The sequence below is a fragment of the Vulpes lagopus genome, chromosome 1 (genome assembly GCF_018345385.1).
Source record: "Vulpes lagopus strain Blue_001 chromosome 1, ASM1834538v1, whole genome shotgun sequence".
In the NCBI taxonomy this organism is placed as follows: Eukaryota; Metazoa; Chordata; class Mammalia; order Carnivora; family Canidae; genus Vulpes; species Vulpes lagopus.
The window spans coordinates 167,774,707-167,789,315 of record NC_054824.1 but is presented as its reverse complement, the minus strand read 5'-3'; the positions used below and the strand labels follow the sequence as shown (position 1 = coordinate 167,789,315).

Sequence of the window (14,609 nt, the reverse complement as noted above, 5' to 3'; positions counted from 1 at the left end):
TAAAATACACTCCACCTTTTTCCTGTGTTGGAAAAATAAATGCTGAAATCTTTAATATTGTATGTCCTTTTTATGTGTAATTGTATAAAAAGTCATATATATACATGCTACTTATTTGGCCTTTTTGGTAATAAAATTTCTTTTGTCATAAAATTCAAAATGATATTTAGTAGACAGAGGAAGATGTTTATGGTTTTTCAGGGTAACATGCTTTCAGTTTGTTTATTCTGTTACTATCACTTTAAATTCTTAGTATTTGTAGATGTAAGCCACTTAATATTTTGCATTTTGCCATAAAGACATTGCAGTTGCCTTCAGGTATCAAAATAGTAATGTTAATGAAATGGTGTCAATTGATATAATAAAAACTCACTTTAAAAGGGAAGGGCATAAAAGTAGTTAAACCAGAGATTTTGGTCCTTTCAAAAACAGTTTACTGATATAAGTTGCAATTGGAAGAATATATTATTTTTGGAAGAAAACACACTTTGATCCATAATTTTTCAGTTTCTATTATAAATAGACGCAAAGCATTCTTTTAATTTTTTCTTTTAAAAAATAATAAAACTAAAATTATGGTTAAAATATTACACATTTCCTAAATTTCTGTTTTAGTAAAAATATTTTGTTGGCTTTTGTCAAAAGAAAGCATTTTTTATGTGATATATCTATGTTGCATCTAAAACAATTATTCAATAGATACATGTTTCTAAATACTGTTTAAGAAGTAAAGTATTGGTTTGGTTTCTGTGTAATTTAAATACTAATTACATACATGAAGTATTTGTAGCCAAATACCAATTATATATGTAAAATATTTACTATTAAATATAAAGCTTTATAACTATTTGTTTTAAAGAAACAACACGGTTAGAAGAGAGCTATGAGGAAGAATCTGCACATTCTGGACTACCCATTCTACTTGAAAGCATTGTATCTGATCTTGAAAAATCTCTTGGAACAGCTTTATCTTCAATATTAGAAACAGAAATGAAAATTGCTTTTGGAAACCTTTGGATGGAGGTGGTTATTTCAACTCTATTAGTTGAAAATTACTTTTTCATTGCTAAAGATTTATGACCTTATCTTAGGAAATATGAATTGTATAAATTGTGTAAACTTCATTGTGATCATCTATATCCCATTTTTTAATAGTTTTTGAAATAACTTCTTAAAAATTAAATGGTGGACATTTCCTAAAAATTAGAAATCATGTTTTATCATTTATATTTTTTCAGTGAATGAGTATTTATTAGGTATTTACTGTGTGTTAGACACATTGCCCCCATGGATCTTAATTTGAATTCAGGAAAACTTCTCTTTGTAGTTTATTTAAATTAGAATATCTGCTATAGGGAGTTTCCATAGGAGTATGTATTCAGAAACAGAAGTGTGTATTTTGGCTTATATCATATAAATATGAGAAAGTATATAAATTATCATTAGCAAGATATTTTATATCTTCTACATCCATATTTTTCCTATAATCAGTAAAATACTACATTTGGCAATAGTGGTCTTTTTAGTTAATGTTTGCTATTCACATCTATAGACAGTAGAAACATCCTGTCTTCTCAATTGTAGGTTGTATCTATCCTAGATATTCAGTGAGATTCTAATACTTGTCAATATGATGTGTTTGCTGCTTGATTATATTATCAAGTATTGAACCAAGATGATGAGCAATGATCAGAAGATTCTAAGAGGGTTGACTTGGATGTTTTATAATAGAGCCTGGGAAAGCCATTGCATGTGAATGATTCAAAACAAGATGTGCTGACATCTTGTAGTACTAAATGAACATAATCTCCTTTATAAACAGGTCTTTGCAAGAGTGTAGCCAGTGTTAGTGATAATTGACATCTTTTTTCTATATAGATTTTCCTGTAGCTATATGAAATAGATTGATTTCTTCCTAGAATTGACTATGTTGGGAAGTAAATTGACCATCTCTTTTGATTGAAACTGTGCTTCTAAAAACAAAACAAAACTATATTTCTGATTAAAACAGTGCTTTCATTTTGCACATATTTTTTTTTTTCTCAGTTCAAGTTTAATAGAAACAACAAAAGATCAAAAGTGATGCCTTGCTACTACTGTACATATCAGTTGGCCTGCCCCATAGCACACCTCAGACCATTCTCTCCAGAGGAGAGCAGGAAAGGGCTGTCTTGTCCCATACCACATACCACATCTGCAGAGTCTAAAGTCTTGTTATAAGCATGACAATAGTACAAAAAAAAAGATTCTGTTTTCATGGATGTTTTTTTTTTTTTTTTGATACAGTATCTATTTTATAAATTAAAAATCCAGAGTACGTGGGAAATCAGCATTATTCTAGACATAGAATTGCTATGTTCATTAAAGCATGACAAAAAAAAGTATGTAGCTAGACCCCTAAGGAGAGGTGTCCTGCTACTATTTTAGTATAATTTTGTTTAGCAGAATATATGTACTATAGTTTCTGAAACTATAAGAATCAATACTAATAAATATTACAAAAATATAAATTGCAATGGAATTAGCACTTTGAAATTATGATTGGCTCTTAATAAAACATCTTTTAATTTTAAAAGAATTCAACTAGGGACACCTGGGTGGCTTAGTGGTTGAGCGTCTGCCTTTGGTTCAGGTTATGATCCTGGGGTCTTGGGATCGAGTCCTGCATTAGGCTCCCCACAGGGAGCCTGCTTCTCTCTCTGCCTCTCTCCGTGTCTCTCATGAATAAATAAATAAAATCTTAAAAAAAAAAAAAAGAATTCAACTAATATATTTTGCTCAGAAATATATGTGGAAAACTCCTAAATAGGTACTCTTTAATAATAGGAATAATAAATTAGGTGATAATTTTTTCTAAATACTTTTTAGATGCTGTATTTGAAACCACCATGGACTTTAATTCATTTATTACAGTGCTTTAGAAAACACTGGTTGGCTGTATTTGGATTAGTTATGGAGAAGAATTTGCTCTTAACCATTGAGAGCCTATATGAAAATCTCTGTAAAGGTATGGATTTTTTATTTTGTCTTTAGCAATGTGTGTTAAAGTCAGGCTACCTGATACATTCCATGAAATGTGAAGATGAATTAATAAGAAATTGGTCAATTATTTTTTAATCATTTATACTTCTAATTTCTAAAAGGAACTTGTGGCAGCTGCATGAATGGATGCAGTTCACAGAGCTTATGACTATTAATGGTATCACTGTTGATATTCCTTGGTATAGTGAATTTATCATTTTTTATAGTGTTTGAAACTTTTAAAACCATACTTTACAGTTTATCAGGTATGTAAGTGAAATTTAGACTTTTTTTCATTTCTTACTCTGTTTAACACACAAGTTTGACCACATTCCATGTACTAATTTTAGAAAGAGTATATTAAAGTATCTATCTAAAATATTTGGTTAAGGAGTAGGAAATGTTTGTCTTTGGTGCATAGTGAATTCTCAAACCAGAAGAAACTATAGTCAGTGCTTACTTGGTAGTTTTTAATAAAGCCATGTTGCACAGAACCTTCCTGAAGTGCTTCTGTAGCTGCCACAGAATGGAAGTGGAAAGATTGATGGGAAACCTGGGAAGTTGGTGGGACTTGAGCTGTGCAGTTTTCTTTTATCAATTTATATATGGAGGTTCCATGTAGGCTTTGGAAAAAAAAAAGTTTCTGCTAAAAAGAAAAAGATGGGAAAAGCACTGATCAAATGTTATGAAAGCTCATGTTTTATAAGTAGACTAACCAGCCCTGAGAGGGTGATTTGTCTAAAGTCAGACAACTAGATTTTTCTTACTATAGCTTTAAAAAGCAAAGTATATGTAACAATTATTATGATGTTCAGTTAGTCCTTGACTTTTTTGAACTCTTAATATGCAATGATCTGTTCTGTTTATTATTTTATGTATTAGTGTATCCTGTCTACTTTTGAAAAATAACTGTGAGTATAAGAGGGCCATTAAGTAACAACCTGAGCACAAGATGGTTTAAGCCAAGTTTAAAGTCACAAGAACCAGGTAATGAAGAATAAGAAGAATAAGAAACATGTGCAAACAATTATTGTAAAACCTGAACACAGATTTTTAACATTAAGCATCCTGGAAGCTAAAACAAAACAAAAACAGAAACATATTCTGTGGGAGGTGTACCACAGCTCGCTCTCTTTCCCTTGAAATGTTAACTTTTGGAAAATGTTTTGTATCTTTGAAAATTACCTCAGGGGATTTAAAGCATCTGCTTCAGTGCCTTATGACTTTTAAAAATTACCAATTTTAAAAAGTTACCAATTTTTAAAATAAAGACATTTTCCAGGCATTATCTTTCACTATAGAAGTTATTTATAAGCAGTATTATTATATGAGACATGGGACAATCTATTGGACACATCATCAGAGCATTTTTGCAAGGTGTATGGAAACATTTTCCATATCTCAAATGGAAGCATAATTTAGTTGGTTCTATCGAAAGAGAAAATCCACAAATCATGTATGATTTTGAACAAGATTTACTTTTAAAAATGGCATCCAGTTGCCGTCTTTGATTTTTCTCTTTTTCCAGGGGTGGGCAGTGTTTGTCTTTTGCACATAGCTCTGAGGTTGTGGGCAGCAGCAGGTCTAACTGGGAATAGGAGGAAAGTGAAGTGATGACTCTTCATTTTGCTAAAAAAAATCATGTTTGGAATCATACTGTGCATAATTTATTGATCTTTGGTCTAGAAGAATCTGATGCCTATAATGTTTAACTTGTAAAGAATCCATATTAGAATTATGAAGGTGCCTTCTGCCCTAAAATAATTTTTTTGTTTCTAAAATAATCTTGAATTAGAAAAATCACAGTTTATGATTTTGTTTACTCTTTCAACGGTATCTTCAGATGTTGAATTATGCATATGTGTTTAAATTTAGTATCCCAAAGAATAAATCCTTTAGGTCAATTCATAGAAAATTATGTGGAAAAGCTTTTTTTGTATGTTGTTATTCATATTAACTTTAAATCATTATTGACCTTATATAAGCATTGAAGTATTCCAACCATGTAGATTTCTTTTCATGTTGTGTCTAAGAACTGAATTGATAAATTGCTATTTCCCTTTCACACATAATTTTAGTAAAGACTTCTTGTAAGACAGAAATCAAATGATTAATTCAAGGATATAAGCCCTGCTGAACATTTACTGCATTGGAGAAGCACCTTAAAAGTTGTGTGCAATTTCTCCTTCTTTAGGAGATTTACTGTGTTCATCAAATTTGTATTCTATCCTATGTGTAGCTTCTCTTAATCTTTTTCCACAGGAATTTAAACTAGTCATTGAATTTAAAAACACATGCTTCATAAGGAAATACACTTTTCTCTGTTTGATAAAGGGGAAGCCAGAAGCCTGGCTATAGCCATCACATTAGATTACCGAATATTGTATAATTAGTTATTAAAATATACTTTTTATTTTCATTTGGCCTTTTGGTATTTCTAAGCAAATACTTGTATAAGTGATACAGAGTTTTTTTAACTCACATACCAGCAAAGAACCATGCTGGTGTTTCAGAATATAACAGAGTCTCTGAAACTGTGAACATTAAAAGAATATAAAACAAACACATTGTAGCATGGTTATATTTTTTTAAAGGTTTTATTTAATTGAGAGACAGAGAGAGAACACATGAGCAGGGGGAGGGGCAGAGGGAGAAGAAGATGCCCACTGAGCAGGAAGCCCAATGTGGGGCTTGGTCCCAGGACTCCAAGATGATGATCTGAGTGGAAGGCAGCTGCTAAACTGACTGAGCCACCCAGGTGCCGCATAACATGGCTATTTTATACGCCTTTGAAAAGTGTTATATAGCACTTTACCCTAATAATGGAAAGATTTTTTTCTGTTCTGAGCTTTGGTGACATTAGAAATTTGCTTAATTTCATCATTCATGACTTTTAAAATCTTTGAAATCATGGTCACTACCTCTCCTAATTGGTTTGAGAATCTCACGTAAGGAATTTTAGTTGAGAGAAAATTGTTATACCTATATTTTTTGTAAATTAACTCACTTTGCTAATTTATAAAGAAAAAAAATTCTGCTAGCTTCTCTTGCCCACAGCTCACTGTTACCCAGATTATTTATATTTTTGCTAAAGTTGTGTTGTGTAGAGAGAGGAAACATTATTTTCAACCAATCTAGTATTACATTTAATAAAGTGGAATTTGAAGGCAAATCACTACGTACTTACTGAGTTGGTTATGAGAGGTACTGCATGTAACTTACATGCTTATCATCAAATGTGACTCTTCTGATGCCTCCAGAGTAATCTTTATATGAAACAAAATCAGTTTTGAAAATCTGTAACTTGTTTGGTAATTATTATCTCTCTTTTCTGAAGAATACAGAATACCTGAATCAAATCCAAGAACATTGTCTTTAGCTAAGTTTAATTGTAATGCTTTTTACACCAGAGAGAGAAATTAAGAGTGGTATGTAGATGTAAATGTGTATTTTTCTTAAGTTTCATAATTAACATTCGATTGGTTTACCAAAGACATTTTTGTGTTGAATACTCATTCTTACATAATTTTTCCTTCTTAATTTCTGTTACCAGCTAACAGTGCAGTGGATTTTGCAACAGTGAAATTTCTGCTTCAGGATTCTAAAAGTTTGTTACATGCTTTCAGTACAAGGTCAAATTATGATGGTATTCTTCCCCAGGCCTTTGCTCAAGTCAACAAACTACTCCAAACATTTGCAGAGGTAAGATACCTTTGGAATGCCATTTAGAATAGCTAATCACATATGTTCTAAAAATGTAGACAACAGAGGCAAAGTACATTTTAATTCTGATTTATTTTAACACATTACAGGCATTAAGTAAATATTAAGTGAATTGAAGGAAAAGTAAGCAATTCTTATTGCAAATTATAAAACACATCCTCTTATGAAAGCAGTGTCACAGCCACTGTTGGAATTTTATATTATTTCATTTACGGAGGGAAGCAAGCTATGCCTTATTTGACTATTCATTTTCCAATGCCCCAGACCAGTGGATCTCAACATACATCAACATACTTGGGAAGGTTTTTTAATGTCATAGATGCTGGGACACCTAGGTGGCTAAGTGGTTGAGCATCTGCCATTGGCTCAGGTCGTGATCCTGGGGTCCTGGGATAGAGTCCCACATGAGGCTCTCCACAGGGAACCTGCTTGTCCCTCTGCCTATGTCTCTGCCTCTCTTTGTGTCTCTCATGAATAAATCTTTTTTTTTTTTTTTTTAAGACATAGTTACCAAGCCTCTCTCCAACTTACTGAATCAAACTTCTGGCAGTGGTGCCCAGTAAATTGGTCTTTTTTTTTTTTTTTTTACTTTTTATTTTGAAATAATTTCAATCTTACAGAAAAGTTGCAAGAAGAGTTCAAAGAATTCTGATATATATCCTTTATGGAGATTCCCCAGTGTTACTGTTTTTTTACATTTGCTTCATTGTTTTCCTTACCTATATACCTACCTACCTACCTACCTACCTACCTATCTGTCCACATTTTTTTCCAACTTTAGGAGTATGTTGCAGATACAATGCCCCTTCACCCCTAAGTACTTCCATATATATATTTCCTAAAGAACAAGGATATCTTATGTAACTAATTAATCAGGAAATTAGTATTGGCATAATACAATTATCTCATTTATAGACCTTATTTAGACTTTGGCAATTGACCTACCAATTTTTTAACAAGTCTTCTTTATGCAGTCTGCCTAGCACTGATGACTTTTTACTTCTTTTAAATTAATTATGTAAGTTATGTCTCTGGTAATAGTCTATTTCTAAAAATAAAATAAGTTTTAAAAATATTCCTGCAGTCTTCTAATTTCAAATTCAGAAAATACTGTGAGTTTTACGTGTCAGAAACAGCTCAAAAAAACTCAGTATCACAATTGGTAGGTAAGACATTAATGTACTTTCATCTAATATATATATATAATATTCTTTTTTTTTCTTTTTGAGTTATTGAGTTGACCAGGTTTTCCTCTGTGTTGTTTTATGGTCAGATAGGTCTCACTACCTAGAAAATAATGAGAGGATTATAAGATACTAAATTTAACCATAGCTGGTAAGGAAAGAACTTCCTAAAGAGAGTATCTCATGAAGTACAAGAAGCATCTTTTATTTATATATAACCTAATAAGAAATATGTAATAATTCCTGCTAAAAACCCTGGCAGTTTTATTTTTCCACAGCAAATGTGACTTTGAGAACTATTCATAGGAATTAATGGGGCTGGAAGTTTAGGGCATTGCAACTTGAGTCTGCACTTGAATTGCGTAGGGAGCAATATATTATCCTTTCACATCACAGAACTGAACCGTAAACTCCACCTTTAGTGAAACAAACATAGTAAACAAGATGGACTATCATAAACAAATAAAAAAATTTAAAAAAAATTCAGGTCACTCAAGGCATATCAGTCTTTGAATTAAGATTATTGAAAATTTTAAAAATTAGGATTATGATAATAATAACAACGAATATCCAGTTTTAAGGTCCTTTCATCAATTGGAAACCAAGAGATGGGAGTTGCCATGAAAATGTGGCGTGAGAGTTTAGGGTTATTAGGTAATGCTATGCCTACTACATGTTGTCCACTGAGTATTTAAAAATATTGAATTGTTATTTATACTTGGATCATGATTCTCCAGTTTTACATTAGCAAGAGATTCATGAAGGCCATTGGTAAAGAACCTATGTCCTCATTAGTGCTTATCCCTCAACACCTGACATTAGTGCTGTTGCTGGAAACAACCTATGTTGTTTCCATGATTGGAGCTCTGGAATATTGCTCCTTTATTTTCATATTAGAAACAATTGATTGTTTAAGGAACTTTGTGATTTAGCTTGGACTTTTAAAATATGCCTTTAAAGGAGTTGTTTTGTAGAATGCATTAGATTTGGCATATGTCCTAAATACTTAGTCCTGTCTTAGTAACTTGAACAACAAATAGATGATCTTCAGGGATAGAATATCTAAATACAGTAACTGTTAAAAACGAAAAAAAAAAAAGCCCTCAAACTTAATTCATCAAGTGTAGAAAATCAGGAAAAGAAGAATATTCATTCATTTTCTTCTGAAAAGGCTTGTGAGGAAAAAAAAATGGGAAATTAACTGAAATGGTCATATTCCAGATTTTTATATAAATAAGGTGGGAACAGAAAAAGGATATATACATTTTTCTTTTGTAAGGCTTCCAACCACCAAAAAAGAGTTGCTCTGCCAAGATGATAGAATAAAGTCAGTCTTGTTTAAATAGACTTTAGACCTGTATGTCTGAGGATCTGAGAATCCCCATCCTGACTAGTTGTGTTTTGTTTTTAGAGAGAGAGAGAAAGAGAGCAGGGGCATGGGGGGTAGAGGGAGAATCTTAAGCAGACTCCATGCTCAGTGAGGAGCCCAACATGGGGCTTCATCTCATAACCCTGCGATCATGACCAGAGCCGAAATCAAGAGTCAGACACTCAACTGACTGAGCTACCCAGGTGCTCCTGACTAGTTGTGTTTTTCACCTCTGGTTATTTCACTTCTCTGAGCCTTACTTTCTTCTTTTGAAAAATGAGTATAATAATCTGTGTCTCAGAACTATCATGAGAATCAAATAGATTAATATTTGGAAAGCACTTAGTGCCTGGCACTAGTAAGTGCTATGTAGGTGTTTAAAGAAATCCATCTGCACAGTTGCATACACTACTATTTGAGAGCTCAAGCAAAGAGACAGTATGTGATGATTTAAAAACATGTCTCAGAACAACATATGTCTTTCCATTCATGTATATTTATTAAGTGCATAATTAATGAAATAGGCAAAAACAGGAGGAATAACTTTCTTTTTTTCTTCCTGCCCACAAAGATAGAAAAGGGTAACATTTACTTTTATTGTTGGAGAGAGATCATAACTCCAAGGTCAGATTGCTGAAGGTCAAGTCCTGTTTGTGAGTTTTACCAGTTGTTTGACCTTGCATGAATTATTTACCCTTTCTATGTCTCAGTTATAAAATATGGAGAATGATAATCTGTGTTTCATGAGGTCATTGTGAGGCTTAAATAAGCTAATAGATATAAATTTCTTGGAAAGTTTCTATACATAAGAAATGCTCAATAAATATTAGCTGTTAGTACTAGTAGTATTGGAAATTTTTTATTTGATAAACACGAAACTAGCAACCTGTGAGCTAACCTTTGAAATCATACTATTAGGGGATCCCTGGGTGGCTCAGTGGTTTAGCACCTGGCTTCGGCCCAGGGTGTGATCCTGAAGTCCCAGGATCGAGTCCCACATCAGGCTCCATGCAGGGAGTGTCTCTCATGAATAAATAAATAAAATCTTAAAAAAAAAAATCATACTATTATCAATAAGAAAGCCTAGAGAAATGAAGTTATTTTATATAAGTTCACAAAGAAGTTACAGCAGAGCCAAGACAACCACCCCGTCTGTTTTTAAAGTCATAGTTTTGTTTCATTCTATCAGATTTTTTCCCTCCTAATACTTTCCCCCAAGGAGATTTCTTAAAAAATTATTTGTATCAGTAGTATGGCTCATACTCTGTTCAGTGTCTTTATCAATATTTAAAATATGCTCAGGTCTGTGTTCTTAAATACTTGTCCTTGGCTGTGCTCTTTATGCACTAGCGCCTTCCATCAACTACTAGACTTCTTAAAGGGCAATCTATAACTGTTGTTTCCATTTCTTCACTCACTCTTCCTTTATCCTTTACAAGTGGAATTCTGTCTCCATGCTCTGTTAAGTGAATTAGGTTATCATTGATCAAATCCCCCATTTTCTCTCTTTCTCCCTTTCTCAAGTTTCTCAGCCTTTCTCAGCACTTGATATTGTCCACTCTTTGTTTCCTGAAACTTACCTCTTTTGGCTTCTTTTGCTTTCAAATACTTCTGACTCATCCCCTATCTTGCAGGTCTTTTTCTTTTTGCTGGTCCCTCCCTTCCTCCCTCCCTCCCTCCTTCAGTTTGTCTACCTTCTTTTTTGCTATTTTCTCCCCTAATGGTCCCTTCTACTTCTGAGGTTTGTCTGTGTGAGAGGGATTCCCAGCTATATCCTTTGAGTGGCAGATCTGCATATCCCACTACCTGCTTGGTATCTTTACCTAGATATCTTTAGATTCTTCGCAGTTGACATTCTAAACACAAACTTGTAGTCTGTTTCTCCTCTTTTCGGTAACCAGTCTTTCTTCTTGGCTTTTCTAGAAGTGACCATAAATTACAGAAATGTAGATCAATATACATCAAATACCTTACTGCTATGACTGTATAGTAGATGATACGTTCACTGCTTTGCCTTCATCAGCAAGGCATAGGATAATGTGCTGTTTAAAATTGCAATGAATGTGACACATTTTAAAATAGCATCTTTGGGATGGCTGGGTAGCTCAGTGGTTGAGCATTTGCCTTTGGCTCAGAACATGATCCTGGGGTCCTGGGATCAAGTCCTGTATCAGGCTTCCCGCAGGGAGCCTGCTTCTCCCTCTGTCTATGTCTCTGCCTCTCTGCGTGTGTGTGTCTCATGAGTAAATAAATAAAATCTTTAAAAATAAAATAGCATCTTCATCACTTTCTGCACATGTATCTGAGATGGGATGCTTTTAAATATTTATGTATTTGACTTTTACCAAATAAACTATGCCTTTACTTTCCTTTATAGAAGTAATTAAGGGAGTTTGATCTATTTCTACTTTATCAACACTTTATATTTCTATTCTTTGTGCCATTATTTTTTTCTAGGCATCCAGATTAAAAAAATTGTAGGGTCTGTCTCATTCCCTGAATCTAGACTTTCGCTTAAAAATATTTATTGCAGGGCAGCCCCGGTGACGCAGCGGTTTAGCGCTGCCTGCAGCCTGGGGTCTGATCCTGGAGACCTGGGATCGAGTCCTGCATCGGGCTCCCTGCATGGAGCCTGCTTCTCCCTCTGCCTGTGTCTCTTCCTCTCTCTCTCTCTCTGTCTCTATGAATAAATAAATAAAATCTTAAAAAAAAATTTACTGCGTACATTATTCTTTTTATTCTGCTGTCTTTTCCTACCTGATTCAAGTTCTCCGGATTCCTCTCCTGGATTATTTCAGTAGCCTTCTAAATAGTTTTCTTGTCTCTTCTCTCTTATGTTCCAGTTTGTCTTAGAGTACAGTTCTAAATCTATCACTTCCGAAGTTAAAAACCTTCAGTGGTTTCTTCATTGTTAAAGGATTACATTCTATCCTGTTGCTGTTTAATGACCCTTTTCAATCTCATTCTTGTTAATGGATTGTAAGGTACTTAGAGGCTTGACTTACACATATTTATCATTGTATCCTAGTGTTCTCTTATTCAATACCATATGTGTAGAAGGGTTCAAATAGTGTTCTTAAATTGATATTAGGTGACTATAATAAATGCATTGGAAATATTGTTTGATATAAATGGAAAGAAATTTTTTTTTTAGTTCTGATGCTTTTCTGAGAATATTTTGTACATAATTAAAGACAATTAATAGCACTTCTTGGAAAGATAAGACATCATAAGCACAATTGGCATTCAGTTTCTCTCACTTACTATTGAAGGACTAGCTGAAATTTGTGTGATTCTTATTTCCCCAGGTCAAGGCAAAACTTAAACAAAATCTTTCAGAAACAACAGTGGGTAAAAAGCAAGAAGATACTTCTTTGATGAAGTCTAATAACCAAGAAATCACCATTTTCTCAGGTTCTCATCTTCCCCAACCCAACAGGCACCAAGAAATCTGGTCTACCCTAGAGAATGTTTGGATTACATTATATCAAAACAGGTACTAAATTCCCAAGATTTTTTTTAAATTCTAGGCTTTTCCATCATTACTGTTATTCAATGAACAGTTAGTATTTGGGTTGTGATTTTAATGTATTAGATTATCTTACTGTCTTTTATCAAATTGGTGCTTTAGAAACAGTGATGCTTAAATAGGCATACTGCCTGAAGGCATCACTTACCTGGAAAGTTTTAAAAATGCATATGCCTAGGCTCTATCCCAGAAATTCTGACTCAGTAGGACTGTGGTGACACTGAGAAGATAGTGCATTAAAATATATATATATATATCTCCAGGTGATTTAGATGTGAAACCTTCATGAGAAGTATTTCCTATGTATGTCAAAACCAATGAAAGCCACCTAGATTGGTTAAACAAATTAGCAGGATACAAAGCCTTAATAAGATCTAAAATAATCTAAGAAAAGGTCATTTTGGATTAGGGAAAATTCATGTAAGACTTTGTAAAAAGGAAGATAAATACTTTTGTTTAAAAGGAAGAAATACTTTTATTCCTTTGATATACATGAAAGTACTGTGTTCCTGGTAAAATGAAAAGATACAGACCATTTGTGAGTAGTTACTTAAATGCTGCTGGAGCAACTTAAAAAATAATTTAAGGGATTTTAAAGTAAGCCAACACTCCCTTCCATACTTTTTCCCAGGCTCATAATCTTTATATAATTTTATATATATTCTTCTCCGAGAGAACACCAAATGGCGGATGACGCTGGTGCTGCGGGAGGGCCCAGATGTGCTGTGTTAAAAAAAAAAAAAAATCATATATATTATAGACTTGCAGATTATACTGTATGCTTTTTATGATCTGCAAATCTATAATATATATGATTTAGGTTCAAGAGCCCAGCATCACTGTTATTTTGGATTAAGATAATCTGTCCTAGCAGCAAAGGAGTATGAACACTTCTTAGACATCTATTTTCTTTTTTTTTTAATTTTATTTTATATTTCAACACTGTAGATTTAGGGCCCATTTTTAGTCCTTGGCTACATTTATAATTTCTTTCCCACAAATGCGTAGTTTGTCATACTGAGGAAATACCGATACCTAACATGTAAGCTAAGGAAAACAATACTTAAAAATTTGTATTTTCATGTAAAGCAAAGGTTTTATTGTTTTTTTCGTCTATTCTTAATGTATTGGCAATGTTTTGGCTAATCAGATAGTCTTGTTATCAGAAAGTTACTATATATACTAGGCAGAGATTATCATTTTCTTTTTTTTTTTTTTTTGAGATTATCATTTTCAAAATAAAATAGATTAAAGCCATTTCTGGGCAGCCCAGGTGGCTCAGTGGTTTAGTGCCATCTTCAGCCCAGGGCCTGATCCTGGAGTCCTGGGATCGAGTTCCACATCGGGCTCCCTGCATGGAGCCTGCTTCTCCCTCTGCGTGTGTCTCTGCCTGTCTCTCTCTGTCTCTCATGAATAAATAAAATCTTAAAAAAAAAAAAAAAGCCATTTCTAAGCTATTTTAATCTTCTTTTCATTTAGAAAATATTTGATCATGAATATATAAAATCTTTTTTTAAAAGCCATTTCTAAAATATTTTAATCTTCTTTTCATTTAGAAAATATTTGAATACTTTAATCTTAGAATTGATCTATAATATACATACATTTGCATTGGATGTTAAAGTTCCAGCTAATTTCTGTATGATAAATAGACTTTCCTTTGTAGCATTTCAGTACATGAAAAATGCTGATATTGCTAATTCATTGCTTCTCATGCCTCAGAAGCATTGTGTACCAGAGTCACTGTATAACTTTTCAGTATACTCTTGCTTGAGCCCTTATG

At 33.1% G+C, this 14,609-nt stretch overlaps 1 protein-coding gene across 7 annotated transcripts in view; it reads left to right on the top strand.

Annotated features, from left to right (window-relative positions):
• The window catches only part of SWT1 (SWT1 RNA endoribonuclease homolog), a 98,512-nt gene that overhangs the window by 37,360 nt on the left and 46,543 nt on the right, over positions 1 to 14,609 (top strand). For 6 of the 7 annotated variants that reach the window (XM_041755194.1, XM_041755185.1, XM_041755155.1 and 3 more), the window contains 4 exons: positions 860 to 1,023; positions 2,869 to 3,007; positions 6,575 to 6,723; positions 12,606 to 12,793. In XM_041755194.1, the coding sequence (XP_041611128.1) occupies positions 860 to 1,023; positions 2,869 to 3,007; positions 6,575 to 6,723; positions 12,606 to 12,793 (640 nt within the window). The remainder of the gene's footprint in view (positions 1 to 859; positions 1,024 to 2,868; positions 3,008 to 6,574; positions 6,724 to 12,605; positions 12,794 to 14,609) is intronic. The other variant, XM_041755177.1, reaches the window with a different exon arrangement.